Below are 19,450 nucleotides of genomic sequence, written 5' to 3'. Positions count from 1 at the left end.
AAGAGCCTATTGCAGAATATCACAGAAGTAGAAAACACTAGAGCTACCATATCTTACTGTATTACTATGGTTCTTTTTCATAAAGGCATATAGCAACAACTTTTTACATTTTGTTTATGAATAACAATAGCATTGATGTCTTTATTATGCCTATAGTATGTTTACCTGTTTTTTTGACTCCTTGTGTTTTGTTCCTACTCCGTTTCAGTGACATCCGAGACAAACTGCGGCGGAAGCGCCGTGCTTTTCAGGAGTCTCTAGTGAGAGTCCGCGATGACACTCAGGTGACCTTCCCTAACACTGTGTCATGTCAGCCATCGTCTATATTTACCTTGCCGTGTTGTCAATAACATACTGTATGTCTAACCTTTGTTTAAATTCAGTAGCCTATTAAGCTGTAGTGGGGAAAGCAGGTGTTTAACATGACTGAACAAGCCCTCTTGCAGGGAGGTGCATATAATAGCATGTAGGTCTGTGTTACACAGAGCATGTTTACAAAATGGGGCTGTGGAACTTAGTGTTGTACTCTGCCTGCTAGGCTTTGGTCTCCATGGCCATGGACGTCAGTAGAGACTCTGCTTCGGAGGTTGGTGTGGTCTTTCTGCAGCTTGACTTATCTTGAGTGCTGTGCCCCCTGTCCTGTTTCCTATGCTAGAATAGCCTGTAGACCTACACCTTGTAGTTCCGCAGCTTTTGCTTTCCAAAGCTGCTATACCTTCTTAGATTCTTAGACACTGCTGTACTTTGTGTGTGCTCTTGAGTTTGTTCCTCATGCCATTACTAAGATTTCCCAGTCCCTGTGAGGTAGGTTGTCTTCTTCTCTGAAATCCTTCCTTGCGTGTTCCTATGTTTTCGCTTTGGCCTTTTATGATGCTCATTTCTAAAAACTCTCTCCCCTTCACATACATTGCTGTTTTTGCAATATGATTTTGTAGAAAGTAAAAAATGGAGTCTAATTGGCAGTGGGAGCGAGTTGTCGAGCTTGTTTCGAGCGTTCTCTTCTCATGTTTGCCGGTTGCACCAGGATCTCGCTGGACAAGAGGAGCCGGCAGAGACTCTGAGGCGTTCGCTCAAAGCTCAGAGGCAGAGGAGGAAGAAGAAGGTACACAAGCATGGGATTGGGCCCTAATTCCTAATTCCAATGAGCAAGTTGTGCAATAATTGATTATACATTTTGTTATGCAAATGTGCTACATAAATAATCTTGCCTTGACTAGTTTGGCAGGATTTAAAATTCTCAGTCATTATACCAGAAGTCAGATGTCAGTCAGGTTATGTAAGATTTGAAAATACATCAATCATAAATAGCTGCTTCAGGAATGTCTGATGACTTCAGGCTCTGACATTTTCTTTTTTTGTTTCTTGGCCTGGATTGTGTAGATGAAGTGTACAGTGGAGAGATGGGTATTCATTAGAGATACTGGAGATGCATACTTACAGTGGAGAGATGGATTAGAGATCACTATACTGTCAGGGGATCGTTTAGTCACCTGCTTCCCTCTTGACCTGACATCTCTCAGCTGCTGGAGGAGATGGCCGTGGAGGAGTCTCAGACCGGGGTGGAGGAGGAGAGGGAGGATGGCGAGGAGGAGGAGGAGGAGGAGGAGCAAGAAGAAGAGGATGTGGAGACCTCAGCCGTGGAGGAGGTCAGCGAAGTCCAGTCCATCCAGCAGTCGAGGGGGAGATCGGAAACCGAGCCGGAGCCAGAGACTGAGTCCGAGGCAGCGGCCAGGTCCTTCACACGCTCCTCTAGAGGTTCGAGAGCTTTGCACGCTGGTCACAGTCATGCTACATTTACCTTGCTGTGCGCAGCTGTGTCTGTTTTCATGACAAACATTTAGCATTTGGGGCTGTTTTACAGGAAAGTGAGTGGCAATGCGTAAAGCTGCTTTCCGCAATGTAAAAATGTCTTGCTAAATTCTGCTACTGTAAAAGTCCCCCATGACCCTGCATGTGGTCCGGTGTAGTGTACATGGGAGATATTGGGTAGGCAGGGATGCCTTTCTCGAGAAGTTACAGGATTAGTTGTTACAGTATAGACACTTTAGTATTTCATTATTAAGCCCAGGAAATATACTTTTGCTGAAAGTTTCCAGCTTGTAAAAACATCTACAGTACCTGAAATACTGTTTTTAAAAGTGTTGCTTTTCGGTGAACACAGCTGCATATCATTGGCAAATACCATTTAATCCTGTTGTCCTATAACGTTTTCAGCCATTTCTTTTGGATTGTTTTCTCTATAGACCTGCCTCCCTTGCAAAGACCCATGTCAAGACCCAGCTCCAGCATTTCAGAGAGCTCGATGCGACAGCGGATGCGGGAGAAGCTGAGAGCTGCCAGAGTATGCCTCAATTTCTACCACCTAATCTACACCCTCACAGCTTTCCTGTAGCCTGAAGGGTGCTTGGGTTTTTTGGCCTATGGAGTGACGTTTAACTGCCACAAGACTGTTGCCCCACAGATAATACCCGCTCTCACCACTAGTTTGTTATTACACCAGTACTACACTACACTACTCTGCCCTCTGCTGTTGACATACTCACATACTGTATGCAGACTTATCTATTGGGCTTGCCATTGACACCTTATGTTTATGCCAGTCTAAAGCAGAGAGCCTCCTGCAGCAGGAAGTACCTGTGGAGCCTGCCAGTCGCCTTCAGAGTCTCCGAGACCGAGACACTCTCACCAGGTTTGACCGAAAGGTAAGCCTCAGTGCCTGGTGTACTGTCATAGTATGAGGTACTCCGTGAGAACCGTCCAAATGAGAGTGATTAATGTTTTTTTTTCTGCAATGGATGTGTGTTGTGTTGTAACCTAATCTACTGAATATTATCTGAAATGGGTGACACAAAACTGCTAAATACATGTTCTATATTTTATGTATTTCAGACAGAGCCTGAACTCAGACAAATACCAGACGAAGATTCATCGGAGATTGCAGGGAAAGTGAAGTTTCGTGAGGCAGCACGCAGAGTGAGAATAGACGCCCAGGTTAGAGCATCCCTAGAATGTCTGTGAGTGTGTTTGGTAATGTGAGAATGGAGAAATCTGTGAATGCCATTAATTATGTGACTTGGAGGAGTTCAAATATCTTTAAAAACTTTAAAAAGCAAAACTAGACATTCACAGGTTACCCAAAAGACTTATTTTGTGATACTGTGTTCTCAGTTAGTAATTCCCTTATATTTATGATGTTTAGATATATAACGTGACCTTGCGGTGTTTCCATGCCATGAATGTAGCCATAGGCTCTCACATATGCCATTAAGCCTGATTTGCCTGCCTCCCTTATGCTGTTGTATACAGAGAGAGACTGGCATACCCACAGCCGAAGAGGCCTATAACTTCTTCACCTTCAACTTTGACCCCGAGCCTGAAGAAGAGCCCAGCAAACGTCGCAAGAAGAGGAGAGCCAGGAGGGAGCAGGCGGAAGGAGGCCAGGAGGAGGAAGGAGAGGGGGAAGGAGAGGAGGAACCTGAGGACCAGGAGAGGGAGGTCGAGAGGGAGCCAGCCAGAGATGAGGATGATGGCGATGAAGAGGATAGGGTAAAGTGATCCCTTGATGAATACCAACATCTCTGTGTACATTTATTTCACAACAAGGAAATGAAATAGCTGTGCCCTTAGTAATCAGAGTTGTGTATTGTATGTGTGTCTTGTCGTAAGTCAAGTCAATTTTACAGTCCACTTCTGTGCCATGACCTCAATATCATGTAAGCTTCTGATGTCTTCTGGAAAGCTTCTTTCTCTGATTTCTCTATGTAAACAGATGATCTTTGAGAGAATTGCTTGGATGATTGAGTATGTGTGTGTGTGTGTGTGTGTGTGTGTTTGTGTGTGTTCTCAGGACGAAGAAGCTGCTCTCGTCGGAGATGGTGAGGAGGACCTGTTCCTCATTGAGCAGACCTCTCAGGACTTCCTGGAGGTGAGGAAAGCAGAGTACATTGGGTACAACAGACGAGTCCAGCGCGAGAATGAGCTGCTCTTCACTCCCAGTGTGCGAACAGGTACGTTGGACCACACACACACAGACACACCAGCACACAAACAGATGTGCACACACACACACACACACACACACACACACACTGTACACATGCAAACAGACGCACACACACACACACACACACACAGCCAGACACATGCACATGCACATACACATACACATACACATACACATGCACAGACAGACGCGCAAACAGACACAAACAGAGACACACACACAGACATACAGACAGACAGACACACACACACACACACACACACACACACACACACACACACACACACACACACACACACACACACACACAAACAAATGACTCCACTGGCACTGACCTGACAAGGGGTGCATGAGCTGACCAGCGCTTCATTTGCATTTGCATACTTTAGTGCCTGCTTCCAACAAGTTGCCTGACAACATGCAGCCGCGATACCTGGAAGAAGAAGGCCTCTACGTTGGCGAGAGGCCAGTAGTTTCCCTTACCAATGAGAACATTCTGGAAAACCGCATACTAAGACAAGACCAGGTAATTCAATGCATCATTAGTATACAAATGCCTGAAGGAAATCTGCCTTGCCTTGCATCGCCAGATGGCATTTAGTTTACTTCATCTGGCTCCAATACTGTCAACAGTTTTAGTGCACACGCATAGTGTCTGGGCTGTGTGATCATTACTTTGGAAAGATTTCAGTGTGGTAATGATATGAAATTGACATGTTCCAAGGCCAGAAAATGGTTTGGCGATGATGGAAGGATCATTGTTCTGCCTGACCCGATCAAAGAGTCCTCGACCCGACCTCCTCTGTTCCATATGGAGGGTGATTTGGATCCCTCTCTTCAGACTGTTTATAGGAAGGTACGTGCAGAGTGGAGCCACTGACTTCGAGCATCACATTCAATGGGTTTGTCATCAGGGGGGTGTCACCACAGAGCTATGTGGGCTTTCCCCATGTGCTCACAATCTGCAGGAATTGAGGGAAGCTGAAATTGACTTGGGATTGTAATGTAAGTCCAAGAGTTTTATGTCAACTGGAGAGCTGTCTGTTTACACTGGCCTGAGATAAAAGCAGAGCCACGGAGAACAAGCATATTTCACGCAGAGGCAGTTAAGTTAAGCCTCCTGCTCATCCTCTAGAGATCAATTCAGAAACCAACAAACAATAGAGTTTTAGAATTGGATGTGTTTAACATAAACCATCATAATGTTGTACATTATATTATTGGGACACAATTTGTGTAGGCACATTGATGTGTCATTTGGACTGTCTTGCTTCTTTAGTCATGTTTTCTTTCTCTGGATGTTCTGTTGCTTTTTGTGATGGTGATGGACAAGTGAAGCCAACCGTCAACATTACAGTCATGATAATGTGTCGTAAAGCGCAGAAACACAGAGCGACGGTTGCTAGGCAAGGTGAATGGCCGACAATATTTACCGGCAGGAGAACCAAGGGGCTCAGGGCCCAGCTCAGGGCCCAGCTGTCCGATGAGGTCATGGTGCAAACAGGCCCTCCATTGTAGAGAGAGAGAGAGAGAGGAGAGAGAGAGAGAGAGAGAGAAAGGAGAGAGAGAGAGAGAGAGAGAGAGAGAGAGGCAAAGAGGCAAAGAGTTCATACGTGGCTATTTAGGGTGAGAACAGGCGTGTCACGCTTGATTAGTCACCATAAGCACTCATCCCCAGAGATCCATTGCACTGGGCTCTGGCGCGAGGGAAACACCCCGTGCAAAACACACCTACACAATTCCTCACATACTGCTCCCACGCCAGTGTTCATGTAAGCTGTGAATACAGTCCAACAATGGCTCCAGACAAAATTTAACTGTGTTAAGAGAAAAAAGGCTAGATTATGAAGCACAATCCATGCATGCGTAGTTGTAGTATGACATTCCAATAATAACACATTAAAAGTGACAGTGCTCAGAGTTTTTTTTACTAATTATGCCTAATTTATGGTGTACAATAATATCAAGAAGATGTGTAGAGTCTTTGAACGTTTGACATTTCCTTGTGACTGAAACTCTCATTTTCTCATCTCTTGGCCAGAGAGATGAGAAAGACGTCTAATGAATCATGAGGATGATGAGCTCATGCATTTCCTCATTCCTTCACTGACGCAGTGCTGTTTTTGCAACACACACACACACACACACACACACACACACACACACAGGCAATTAAGTCCAAGTACGCCAAGCGCTACATGCCCGGGGTGGGCGACACCCAGGGGGACTACCAGCTGGACGTGGACGTCGCCGGCCTCATCTTCTCCCACCACGGCCTCTTCAGCCGCGAGCACGTGCTGGGGGCGCGTCTGGCTCAGCTGTACGACCAGCACCTCAGCAGACAGCATAAAAACCTCACCCGGCTGCTCACTGATAAGGTACAATCAAAGATTGTCTAGTTACTAAGATGAATCATACAGTAAAGGGATTTTCCAATGTAACGAAATGGCTTCCTGCCTCCTAAAGGGGTGGGGTCAGTGTTGGTTGCTGAAAAAAGCAGTGTGCCGTTGAGAACAGGCGGCCTGCATTTAGCTGAGACAGAGGCCGATCATGAGCAAAGTTGTTTTTCTATTTATTTATCTCACCGGAGAATACAATTTGAATGTGGGAATGTTAGAAAGATGTGTGGCTTGTACAATATAGGTTCGTAACTTGGGGCTAAGGGATTAGTCATAATCTGAGATAATGTTTATTTCTCCCATCGGAGTACATAGACACTGGACCCCCAATTGACTCTTAAAGGGGTGTGGCTGTTGCGAACCCCACATCACAATGATGCCAGAGTTTACCATCTTATGAATCGTCTCGCTGTATAAACCATCACTGATCTGTCATAAAGTATATTTTCCTCACACTGTTGATCAGTTACAATCTACTGTTCTATTATATAGAACAGAACATAGTTATATAGAACATAGTTAGAATATAGATTATAGATTATAGATAGGGTAGCATAATGGTCAGGAGCTGGGCTAGCATGTAGTATGTTGAAAGGTTGTGGGTTCAATTCCCGGCTTGCACTGTTGTGTGCCCTTGAGCAAGGCACTTAACCCCAACTGGAGACATTAGTCCTTGTAATATAACTGACACATGTAAGTTGCTTTGGATAAAATTGTCTGCTAAATTAATAAATGTAAATGTAGATTAGGTGGTACAACCTTTGTGTTTATGGCAAAATTAGATTAGATTCAACTTTATTGTCATTGTGCAGAGTACAAGTACAAAGACAACAAAGTGCAGTTACTAAGTAAATACACAAAGAGTCATTTCTGATGCTGATGTGTGTTGCAGCTGAGTGGCTTGCGGAACACCATACGGAACATGCTGGAACTTCATGGTGGACAAGGCTTAAGCGAGATCACACAGCAGAGGATAGCGGAATACAAGCAGGAAGTAAAGTGAGTAACCTGAAAGGTCTCACACACACACACAAATCAAATCAGATCAGATCAAAACAAATCAGTATTTATTTGCTTAGCGCCTGTTGTGCAATGTTGCAAGACAAGGTGCTTTCCAAAGTATGAAGAGATGTAAAAACAAAACCGTGTAAATGCAAGACCTGGCAGAAACAGGACATGATAAAATTGAGAAATCAGTAAAACACAACGTGACATCATGAAAACAAACTAATTGGGGTTAAAATTCACAGTGTTTAAATTGAAGTGTTGTAAAATAAAATAATAAATCAATTGAAAAAGATGGGGGGAAAAAAATAAAATAAAAATATTCCACATACTTTTCTTAACCAGAAGTGTCAAACATTGTGAATATGTTTTTGGGTGTGTTAGCCCTGTGGGATTGTGGGTTGTGATGTTGGCCTGTGTGGCAGGATCACCCGTCAGATGCGAGATGCCGAGCAGGAGAAGGATCGGGCTCTGCTGAAGAACACTGTGAAGGTGTGGAAAGAGATCAAAGCTCTGAGGGAATTCCAGAGGTTCACCAACACACCCTTCAAGCTCTATCTAAGGAGGTAACTAGCCATCGTAGCATAATGTAACATGGTGATTATGGTTTTGCATTTATGAAGGCTGCATTTCATTTTGACTACTGCCAAAAACCTGTGCCAGAGTCATCAAATGGACTCCGTTAGGTTACAGCTAAATAAACATATTCTATAAACACATTTTGAGAGACATTGTGTATACACACATTTTTACAAAACATTTGTATAAACACTTTTTGAATGGGTGCATAAAAAAAAAAATTGACTTCTCACAAAAGAATGAGTTGAGATCCTAGTTTTCTATGGATGTGTCGCTGCTTGTGTTATTTGCTTGAGCTGGAAGTCTCTGGCATGACCGTTGTTGTTGCAGGGAGGAGGTTGACAGAGTCTCAGACGAGCAAGAGCACGAGGCTGAGATTCTGGCAGAGGTGTCCGAACTTCAAGCCGAGAGCCAGGAGGAGTACGAGAGGAAGGTGACTGAGTACAAGCAACAACACGAGGAATGGAAGACCTGGAAAAAGAAGCAGGTATGTTCCTTTTTACAGTTGTAAACCTATCTCTTATGACCACTGGACAAGAGGACATTATTCATCTTTTCATTCAGAGTATGGATGGGTCACCTGTGAGCCTGAGATAGTAACATAAGAAGTCTAAGATCATTTCAAAATGGTCAAGTTAAGTGGTAGTCTCATGCCAGATGATTAAAAGCATGTTATTATACAGCTCTTCACAATGCTAGTAGAATACTCCATTGGTTTGAATGGGATTGTCCAACGCTCTATGGTAAAATAAATTCATGTAATTACCGCTGCAAACAAACATACAATTACCCTCATCAGTGCCAACAGGTTTTGCGCTTCTGTGCTTTGTGCTGGTCACTCTGCAAGTAGTCCGATCACTTCTTGCAATGGAACTTCATTCAAAAGTGAAAGGAGACGGTTGATCAGCCGTGTTCTAAAGTTCAGCGTGTGTTGCGAACTATTTGTTTCTGTCAGCAAAAGCATGATGAAACGGTAACAAATAAATGTAAAGAGACATATCATGTGCAGTTTATTTTTTCGTTTTGGCAAGTAGCCGTATAAGAAGTTGGATAATGTATGGAACACCTAGCCTGGGTGTTCCCATGGGGGTCAGTTCGCCCTGTCGGGACTTATTTTCCTAATAATGGCCGGTGTTCCATACATTATCCCTTGCATATATGCACACAGACAAAACACCTGTCAAACACACTGCTGACCATAATTCACTGTGTGCAGAAAGACCTGAAGAAAAAGAAGAAGAAGAAGAAGCAGTCTAAGGATGAGGAGGAGGAGGAAGAAGATGAGGAGGAAAGCGAAGCAGAGCTGGGCGAGGAGCCCCTCAACCCAGACCCACCTGAAGAGCCGGACCTAGATGCTGTAGAGCGGCAGGTGCGGGAGAAAGCCGCCAGAATCCGCCGGAAGCCCGGAGAGCCCATCCTGGTGCCAGAGTTGACCGCCTCAAGCAATGTCACTCCCAATGAGCAGTGTCCCAGGTAGGACAAGAACAGAGCACAGCACTTCAGTTTATATCAAGAGCTTAGTGCAACCAGATCATTTACAGGTTCAGATGAAGATAAGATTTTGAAATCATTAAACATTTGTTATCTACTTTTAATAGCTAATAGCGGTAATAAAGTACTGACAGAGTGTGCTGTATTTAGTGCACATAAAAAGTATTCACCCCCTTGGATATACAGCTTTGATAAATTTAATTTAATTTAATTAAATAGTTTTTATAGTTCAGTCCTTGGGAATTGTATCCTCACAGTAAACCGTAAACAGCACGCTTTAATTCAGACCCAAATATGGAAATCGCCACCTTTCACTGATTATTCACAAGGATGCCTCCACCTTCCGCTGAACATGGACTTCTAATACTAAACGTTTTCCCAAGTTTGTTAGCAAGAAAGTAGAAAAACCGTGCTTCACTCACTGGAATTCCAATTTACTGCAAACTCGACACAAACTTTTCTTTTGCACTCAAAGCTGATTTCCTAGTAGATAGTAAACGCAAGAGTAGCTACATGTAAATAATCAACCTTATACTTTTTGAGTGAGTTTTTGTTATTATGTCTTTTAAAACCGGGTTCTCTTTTAAACGCTTTCACAGGAGGAAAGTCTCGTTGGTAGAGAACAGAGTGTTTGCTACTGCAAGTAGGATGCTCTAGTCTAAGAGAACCGTGTTCATTGAACTCCCTCAGGAAATTACATGCAACTACATCTATCTTCCTAAGTCCAATTTAATGCCAGTTAATTGGCTTTACTTCACTTTGACATTGAAGAGGGGATTTTTGTAAATTAGTGTAAAAAAATTGCCAATTAAGTTGACAGAGATTCCATTTTAAGCAATGAAGAGGAAATATCCAAGTGGGGTGAATACTTCTTTTATATATGCACTCTACTTCTGTGGCATAGTTTATTTGTCTAAGAATGTGTTTTGTTCAGTATAAACTGACTGTATGATTCGTCTTTCCAAAAATGTCCCCAGGGCTGAATTTGGGAGAAGGCAGGATGTGTTGAAGCGCTCTCTATTTGTGAAAGTTCTGTACAACGACAAAGAGGTCTCCCGCACAGATAGCCGTGCCCTCACCGCAGATTTCAGAGTCCACTTTGGCCAGATATTTAACCTGAAGATCATCAACTGGCCTGAGAGCATCAAGCTTCAGGTACTTCAGCAAGATGGCCATGCATCAACAGTGAAAATGGCTACAGTACTTGATACTTTACTAATGCAACTTCTGTGCAACTGCATTGTAGGCTTCTAGATTGTACTAGAATAATGATATGGTTTAAGATATGGTTAAATTGTTAATTGAAATATACAACATAATGTTTATTATTATTATGACCGCTGCTAGCATGGCTAGGAACTGACATTTTTTTTCGTCATCAACTTCATTAATTTTTGGTCAACGATTCTCGGGACACTGAAACACCAGGCCAACTAATTTAGTTTGGTCTCCGTGGGGGGACCATACAATAAATGAATTTTAGGTGTACATTTAGTGACTGTACACCCATCTCACCCATCTGCCTGTAGGTGGTGGTGTTGAGCAAAGGGTTGCCTGTACAGGAGGAGGAGGATGATAAAATGTACTTATTACATTTTTACAAGGCTCTCTTTATGATTTATTTTTGCGGAGCAGGACTGTGCAGGACTGAGCGGCGGTCATACTTTGTACCGCTATGCAGTCCATCTAGTTATGATACGTAACCGTGTAACTGCTTCTTTTTCCATAGGTGTATGAAACAGTTGGATCTTCAACAACCCAGCTGGCAGAGGTGTTTGTGCCTGTCCCTGAACCGTCCATTCTTACAGGCAGCGCAACCTCTGAACAACTGGAGTTTAGCAGTAACCAGCGAGTCACGTTCAATCATGAGGGAGTCGGCAGTGGTAAACACGCAAACACACACACACACACACACACACACACACACACACACACACCTTACACTTGCTGTTTGTCTTGCAGATGTGCCCTTCTCCTTTGAGGCGGACGGTAGCAATAGATTGACCCTGCTGACCTCAGGGAAGCTGTCCTGCTGTGTGTCTTGGGCCATCGGAGAGGATGACATCCCTCTCGCTCCCCCTATGACTCATGCCAGCGCGGGCATAAACAGGTGAGCCAACTATGTACTCAATAGTGATCTCAGAGACCAGAGAGGAAAACACAAACTAGTCTATGTGCTAATAATGGGCTAGCCTCTGGTTATGGTTATGGTTATGGTTATGGTTATGGTGCTTAGCAGACGCTTTTGTCCAAAAGCGACATACAACACAATATTGACACTTTTGCATCCATGTTGGTGTTAATCTGTTTTATCTGTAATGTTGGAGATTGATGCCAGAAATTATTCAAATAAATTGTATAATGAAGCACTTAATATCAATCGATTTGAAATGGACTTCAATGGACTTTGTCTGTTTTATGTTCCCAGTGGGATAATGCAGATGGATGCGATTGCATGCATCGGAGCCTCAGGTCTGAATGACATGAAGAAGTTGGGAAAATGGGCTGCAGAGTCTCGGCTGGACCCCAACGATCCCAATAACGCCTCCATCATGCAGCTCCTCTCCGTGAGTAACAGGATGATGAAAGCTTGGCGGATTATTCCAAAACATGGTTCCTTGAATTTCACTGTGTAAAATGACAGACATTTCTCAAAGTATGCCATTGATTGTCTGGGTTATTTTATAAGGCATGTGCACATTATTTGGTCCTCCAAGCAAGTCTAAAGTCATGATACGGTCTCGTTGCTGATGATATGATAGTGGTCCCTCAGCTTGGTATAAAACCACATCTGAAAGCACTTTTAGCCATGTTTTGGACAAGCTTCTGTCAAACATGAATCACTGTAATAAATCTCCCTGTATCAGATCTCAGAAGATAACATTTAAAAAAATTGTGGAGTGTCAGCTTGTTATTGTCCAAACTTGTAAACTTGCACACTGTTACCAAATGTCTGTCTGTCTGTCTGTGTCAGCCCTTTTTCTCTGTGTCTCTGTTTATTGGCTCGTCCACCCTTCATGTAGGTGGTCAGTGGCGGAGAGGTCACAGTTCCTGATTATTTTCGCCTGGAGCAGCTGCAGGAGGAGTTCAACTTCCTGTCTGATGAGGAACTGGACCGGTCGCGGCGGTTCCGCCTGCTCCGGCTTAGGGCTCAGGAAGTGGCCGAGTTCCGCGGCTACAAGTTTGTGCCCACTCGCGAGCGCGAGGTCTCTGAGAAGGTCTTCCAGGTCAGGGTGAAATGCCTCCCAGCCTCTCTTCATTGTTTTTAAACAGTCTATTTTCATTAGATCTGTTTATGACATTATCTTTACCTCAGATTTATTCCACGTGGATAGATAAAAATCATTCAGCATTATAAACAAATTTAGTGTATTGCATCAAAGGAAAATGTCTAATAGTGATTTTGCCATTTTTAGGACTATGAGAAGAGACTAAGGGATGGCGAGATTGTTGATACCAAGGAACACTTGGATGCCCATAGAGCACTAGTGGCCAAATACCTACAGAAAGTGAGTTTGCCTCTTTACACATGATGAAAGATGAAAGCCTCTCACATTTTAAACGCATGTGGTGAAGAGAAATACGAATAGACTGTGTTGGCTACCATTCAGTTCTGCCCAGACGTTTTGATTGTCTTCTTTTCTCTCCTAGGTACGAGAGTCTGTGGTCAATCGATTCCTCATTGCCAAGCATCATTTCCTCTTGTCTGATGTTGTGCTGGAGGAGGAGGTGCCCACTATTGGGTAATTATGCACTATTCATTAAGAAGATGCATGAAAGAGTTTAACCACATTTTAGTCGAATATTGATCACCCTGCGTTATTCAAATGCATCCAGGATCGTCTCTACATAGTCTTTGTAACATGACTGTCCTTTAAGCTCCGATGAAGCCATTTTAAAGCAATTCTGCTACATTTTTCTCTCACTCTGGCTGAGGTCATTACTTTCTTTCCCAATGTAGCATGCAGTGTTTCAGTGACACATGCCGTCATTTGGAATGGCTGATGTAGCTGCTCTTAAATAACTTGTGTGTAGAGGTCTCCGATAAATCATGTGTCCACTCAGTGCCAGCACTGAGAGTGATGATCAGTGGGAAACTGGGTGGTTTTTCCTTTGAATCTGGATCTGGTGCACTCGCAGTATACTCCACTGGTACAATGTGTTTTCCCAATCTGGAAAAGCACTCTTGGACAATCTGAATATAGTTGTTTGTTGGGCCTTCTGCTAGACGACATTTTTTTTCCACTTCTTAACCACATTTAATTAGATTAGACTCCGACATTATACACTCTATTACATCATCCATTTTCATGTGCCAAACACACATAACCAACTACAACACTGAACCCTTTTTTCAAGATAAATTTGTCAGTTTATTCATCCAGTCACCACTTTCTATTTGTTAACCCTTTTTTATGTTCCATCTCCTTATTTTGCTTTGCATGTGTTTATTCAGTGGTCCTGGCCCTGGGTATGTTTTAGGATCTTTTATTCACTTTTGTGTATCCATTTTAGTTTGTCCCTACCTACCCTGTAGTCATAGTGTATGTGACTGTTTTAGCAAAGCTCATCAGTGGGTTCTTTGTATGTAGTCATCACCTCATCGGTAACACAGAATCTTGGGAAGTACCAGTTCAACTGTACATTATGTCACTATAGAAAGTTATTAAATGGAGTTTAGTCCCTATGTCCTCCTGGTTTTGACATAATGGCTTTGACAAGTAATTTAGTGTTTTAAGCATGATTGATGCCAGTTCTGCTGGAAACACGGTAAGTTGAAGTCCCAGCTTGACACTAGAAATTGATATCTGATATCTGGAACGGGATATGAATGTCAGGAACTGAATACAAAGTTATATTTTGGTCTGTGTTCATAGTGAAGTCCATGTTGTAGTTATTGAAAACCATGTTGAAAGTAGTTAAATGACCAGTTGCCAATGATGTACTGAGTCTGATTGTCATCGCTCTCAGGGTCCTTGGACTGAACCTGTTTAAACTGGCTGAACCCAAACGTCCCTTGAAACCACGGAGGAAAGAGAGAAAGAAGGTGACTGCACAGAACCTGTCAGACGGAGACATCAAACTCCTGCTCAACATCATCAGAGCCTATGACATTCCCATGCGAAAACCCCAAGCCAGGTATCTCACTGTCTCACTATGGTTGTGCTAGACTCATCTTATTAAATAAGCTCTCATGGCACTTACAGTATTGAATAACCCCTTATTATGATAAAAATTGTATGAAACAGACAAGAGCATCAATGTGTAAGTGAGGACAAAGCAATAGCCTTGTGGTGCAAATAGATATTATTTGTCTGGCTGTAGGCCTTGGCTGTTTGGGCAGCACAATGACCACTATCATTATCCTTGAACAAGGCAGGCGCTGTTAGATGAAGTAATCATGTGTTGTTATTGCAGCAAACCTTCAGTTGCGTCGAAGTCGACCCGTTCAGTCACAGAAACATTCACTGCTGGACACTCCTCACAGACAGCCATGCAAGGCACTGATTGGCCTCTCAACCAGGTATGGTAAACTGGCCATGTCCTGTTGCTAACGCTGGCAATGGTAAACCACCACTGTCCCCAATGCAAGTTTCTTTGACAATCTGTTTGATGTATAACTTCTTGGTTGTTACACATTCACTGTCACGTTTCCATTAGGTGCTTGTCAGGCCCTTTGTGGAAGTGACGTTCCAGCGCACAGTGCTCCAGACGTCCACTGCCGATGGCCCTAACCCCTGCTGGAACGAGGAGCTCCTCCTCTCTTTTAGGTGAAGAAGTAGTTTCAGAACTCGAATTTCACAATCCCTCTAGATTCATGGTGTGGACTTGATCGTCTTGTTGCAGCTACCTCATATGCATCTGCATATGTAAATGTAAATGATATCTAGCAAACGCTTTTATACAATGTAACACACACTCGCAATGGCAGGTTCGGGGGTCGAACCTGGGTTTTCTGATGGCCAATTAGGGATGTAATTGTATTGATGTGTGTCTTGTTTCAGTGCTCCTAATGGAGATTATAGTACATCCAGTTTACAGTCTGTGAAAGATGAAGTCTTCATCAACATCTTTGACGAGGTTGTTTATGAGATAAGTGAAGTGAGTATAATACAGTTGATAATATCTGTAATTTGCACACAGCCAGTATCCTCACACACTACTATGGGACTAACTAGCGAGTGTACCATTCTGCGCTCTCTTATTCCCTGCTTTGCTCAATCAGGCTGAACGAGAAAGAGAAAGAGGAGGCCTTTACGCCCATGTTGAGAGACACTGGCTCGGCTGTGTGAAGATCCCCTTCAGTACTATTTACCGTCAGTCCAGGGTAAGACTGTGTATCAAGAAAAGTAAACTTGTGTTAATATGTTGCCAGTAACTGGGCAGGTCACAATTCCCACTGACTGACTGTTGTGTCTGTCAGATTGACGGAACGTTCAAAGTGGAAATGCCCCCGGTGCTGTTGGGGTACACCAAAGAGAACCATCTGGCGAGTGATGGCGGCTATGACATTGTGCGCAACCTGACTGAGGGAGCCTTCATCACACTCTTCATCACCATTGAGCCTCAACTGGTGCCTGGCGAGACCATAAGAGAAAAGGTAAGAAGAAAAAGAAGAAGAACAACAACAACAGCAACAACAACAACTTCAATCTCCTACCCCTCGTTTTCTGTCTCTCTTTCTGTTCATTGTATTACTACGACTGCTTACTAGGTGCACAGTGAAAAGGTAGTCACTTTGTTAATCTTTCTGCTGTTGTTGCATATTGATAAAGCAACAACGATGTTTCATTTTATGTTTATATTAAATTGTGCCCGTCATTTTGTAATTTTGTCTTTTGATTGATCGGTGTTCCTTTAACTCCTCTGGTGTTCTGTCCCATTTGTCTGTGTTTTCGCTGCATTTGTTAGATGAAGGATGTAAAGGTAAAGTTTACTGTGGTTTCATGTCCACAGGAACTTGATGGCATAGTCTTGGTGTTCTGCAGGTTCAGCATGTGCTTTTGACTAGCTGGGCTTCGCTTCACCCACTAATCAAAACATACTTTCAAACACTGGAAGTCTGTTACAGATAGATTTTTATGGCAACCTTGGAAATAATGCTAAAAAAAAGTGTTATGTGGCATTTATGAACCACTTCCACATTTTAGTGCCCTATCATAGTTGAGCAACATCCTTGAGATGTTGACATGGCTTTATAGTGTCATATCCTGTCCCTCAAATAACCCCTCTGCTTTCAGATTCTTAGTTTGGCTTGCATAATACTAAATGCATTCACTTCAGCTACTGTACTATCTGTTAATGCATGACCATGGCCCCAGGTCAGTGCCAGGACTTTGACCTACAGAGCTTTTTCGAAGAACAAGAGAACCTTCCAGTGTACGGCTGGCAGTATCAATTCTCATTTGATTGACCTTTGACCTTTTGACGTATCCCTACCAGTTTGACACGGAGGAAGATGAGCGTGTGCTCCTGACGTCCGAGTTCTTCGAGAAGGACGCCATGCAGCGCTTCCCTGACCGGCCTTGCCTCACCACCGTCATTGACATCAACGGCAAGACGGTGTTCATCACGCGCTACATCCATCCGCTTAACCCACCTCAGGAGCTGCTGGATGCTTCGCCCAACAACCCGCAGGAGACCATGGTCTGTTGAAGGACGTCAAGACCTTCCTGGAAAAAAAGATATCCCACCGCATGACACCATCCTCATCCTGTTTTTATCCTCTCTCTCTCTCTCTCTGTTTTAGGAGTTGGTGGCTCGCTACGTTTCCCTTATTCCTTCCCTCCCCGACAGTGTCTCTTTTGCTGGAGTCTGTGACCTTTGGAGCACTTGTAATGTGAGGAGACATTACTCATTTAGTCTTATTACCAGCTATTCATGTAGCTCACTTGATGGCCCCTTTTTGTACGAATGACTTCTCCACATAACTAAATGCAGCACATTGTCGTCTTATTCCTGACACTCTAGCAATTCCTGACACTGCTGGCAGGGGACGAAGAAGAACACGCTGTCCTGCTCTGTAATTACTTCCTCTACATGGGCAAAAAAGCTTGGCTTATCATTGGCACTGCCATCCCTGAGGTATTGCATATCAAGTCAGGTTCCTGACTGAACCAAGTCTTTCACAGTGGAAGTGACAACAAATAAAAGAGAAACATTCAAGCAAGCATTTAATTCATTTCCTGTTTCCTCTTTTGCTAATTGCTGACATCTATTTTTTGATTCATGACAGGGGCTCACAGCTTATGTGTTGACATATGAGCAAAGTCGCTACCTCATCTGGAACCCCAGCAATGGTCAATATTATGGACAGTATGACACTTTCTGCCCACTCCAGACCGTTGGATGCCTGATAGATGCTGACAATGTGAGTGACAGTTATTGTACCGTAAGAGAATGAATATAACACATTTGCATTGCCTGTATAACTGATTGCTGCCACCCCCCTTCTGTCTCTGTCTTGTACCTTTTAGGTTTGGTTCAACATTCAGATGTATGATGCCCCTATGAGGATTAGCTTTGATGTCACTAAAAGCAAGTTCTGGAAGCCTTTCTTCTCTCGGGCTTTCTCTTATCCAGGGCTCTCTAGCGTACAGGTGAGCAAGAAGACATTTCTTTGGAGAGTCCAGTCATCTCCCTCTGCTGCCTCTTGTAACATACTTACATTGTTGACATATTTAGATCGAAGGTGGTTGTTTTTATTTGCCTCGTTAAAATGAACTCCATGCGTCCCTACTGTTTTCTCGCAGCCTGAGGAGTTGGTTTATCGACGCACAGACAAGGCAGCTGCCACAGAGCTTCAGGACAGGTAAGTTATTCTCTTGTGTTTGCTGTTTCTTGCTGCACTGTTACTTGTTATTCTGTCCCTTTGCTGAAGTGCATTTATTATTTTCAAATATGTTTTTTTGTCCAAAACATTACCATTACTTTGCTGTACTTTTTCATCTCAACTGTAAACCTTCTGTCAGTAGTTTGATTGATTTATGGGCTGTTTTTCCCCCCGTGTTTAATTGTATGTCATGTCCAACGGGTGTCTCTGTAGGATTGAGAAAATACTGCGAGAAAAGATCATGGAGTGGCGTCCACGGCATCCCACCCGCTGGAACCGATATTGTTCCTCCACCCTACGCCACTTCCTGCCCAAACTTGAGCTCAGCGGAGGACGGGACGTTGCCGAGGAGCACCGCCTGGAGCTGCAAAGCTTGCTGGGAGAATACAGGGTGCGCCAGGATTTAGTCATTGTGGCGTAATCAGATACACTGGAGACCCAAACAGGGATGTTTCGGCTGACCTAACTTATCTTGTTTTCTTTATTATTTCCCCCTCACAGATATCGGGCTTTCCCCTACATCTGCCATTTTCAGAGATCCAGCCAATCATTGAAGCTGTGTACAGCACTGGAGTTCATAAAGTGGAAATGTCTAATGTGGAGTTTGCACTGGCTGTTTATGTTCACCCGTACCCCAATAATGTGTTGTCTGTGTGGGTGTACTTGGCCTCACTTATAAGGACACGTTAGGTCTGAGAATTCCCCCAAAATGTTTACTTGAATAATTTCTCTACATGCTAATTTGCACAAGGTTGAGAGCTGTGTGTGTGTGTGTGTGTGTGTGTGTGTGTGTGTGTGTGTGTGTGTGTGTGTGTGTGTGTGTGTAGGTGTGTAGGTGTGTGTGTAGGTGTAGCCAATTTTATTTCACTGTAGGCTATATATTATAAATTAATTATAGATATTGTTGTGTTACTTTGATCAACATTTTACCTTTTGATGTTGCTCTCATTTTCATACCCTCTCAGTTTTAATGACTCATTTAATCATGACTGAAAGTTATGGCTACTTGTCTTATGTTCCTTAATTTATCTTACAAAACAATGTATAATGTGTAGGCTACATATGAGAACATTCACATTTTTTATAATAAAGTTTACCCAATTGAAAGTTATTCATTAATAAGTTTACCTTTCGTGTGAC

At 43.2% G+C, this 19,450-nt stretch overlaps 1 protein-coding gene across 1 annotated transcript; it reads left to right on the top strand.

Moving 5' to 3' along the window:
- The first annotated feature begins 1,621 nt into the window (after nucleotides 1-1,621).
- cc2d2a (coiled-coil and C2 domain containing 2A) lies at nucleotides 1,622-19,410 on the top strand. The gene is made up of 34 exons (XM_062556219.1): nucleotides 1,622-1,755; nucleotides 2,244-2,341; nucleotides 2,601-2,702; nucleotides 2,890-2,991; nucleotides 3,307-3,546; nucleotides 3,848-4,007; nucleotides 4,393-4,529; nucleotides 4,728-4,859; nucleotides 6,172-6,381; nucleotides 7,295-7,401; nucleotides 7,833-7,973; nucleotides 8,317-8,473; nucleotides 9,203-9,459; nucleotides 10,455-10,632; nucleotides 11,207-11,360; nucleotides 11,440-11,587; nucleotides 11,906-12,044; nucleotides 12,501-12,704; nucleotides 12,894-12,986; nucleotides 13,129-13,220; nucleotides 14,449-14,616; nucleotides 14,896-15,001; nucleotides 15,139-15,248; nucleotides 15,483-15,579; nucleotides 15,704-15,805; nucleotides 15,902-16,078; nucleotides 16,921-17,124; nucleotides 17,228-17,317; nucleotides 17,449-17,562; nucleotides 17,714-17,848; nucleotides 17,955-18,077; nucleotides 18,231-18,289; nucleotides 18,524-18,701; nucleotides 18,812-19,410. The coding sequence occupies exons 2-34, from the start codon at nucleotides 2,267-2,269 to the stop codon at nucleotides 18,998-19,000; spliced, it is 4,680 nt and encodes a 1,559-aa protein (XP_062412203.1). The 5' UTR covers nucleotides 1,622-1,755; nucleotides 2,244-2,266; the 3' UTR covers nucleotides 19,001-19,410.
- The last annotated feature ends 40 nt before the right edge of the window (nucleotides 19,411-19,450 follow it).

This window comes from Sardina pilchardus, chromosome 15 (assembly GCF_963854185.1).
Source record: "Sardina pilchardus chromosome 15, fSarPil1.1, whole genome shotgun sequence".
Taxonomy (NCBI): Eukaryota; Metazoa; Chordata; class Actinopteri; order Clupeiformes; family Clupeidae; genus Sardina; species Sardina pilchardus.
Note: the sequence above shows the minus strand (reverse complement) of the source record. Positions and strands in the feature narration are given on the sequence as shown.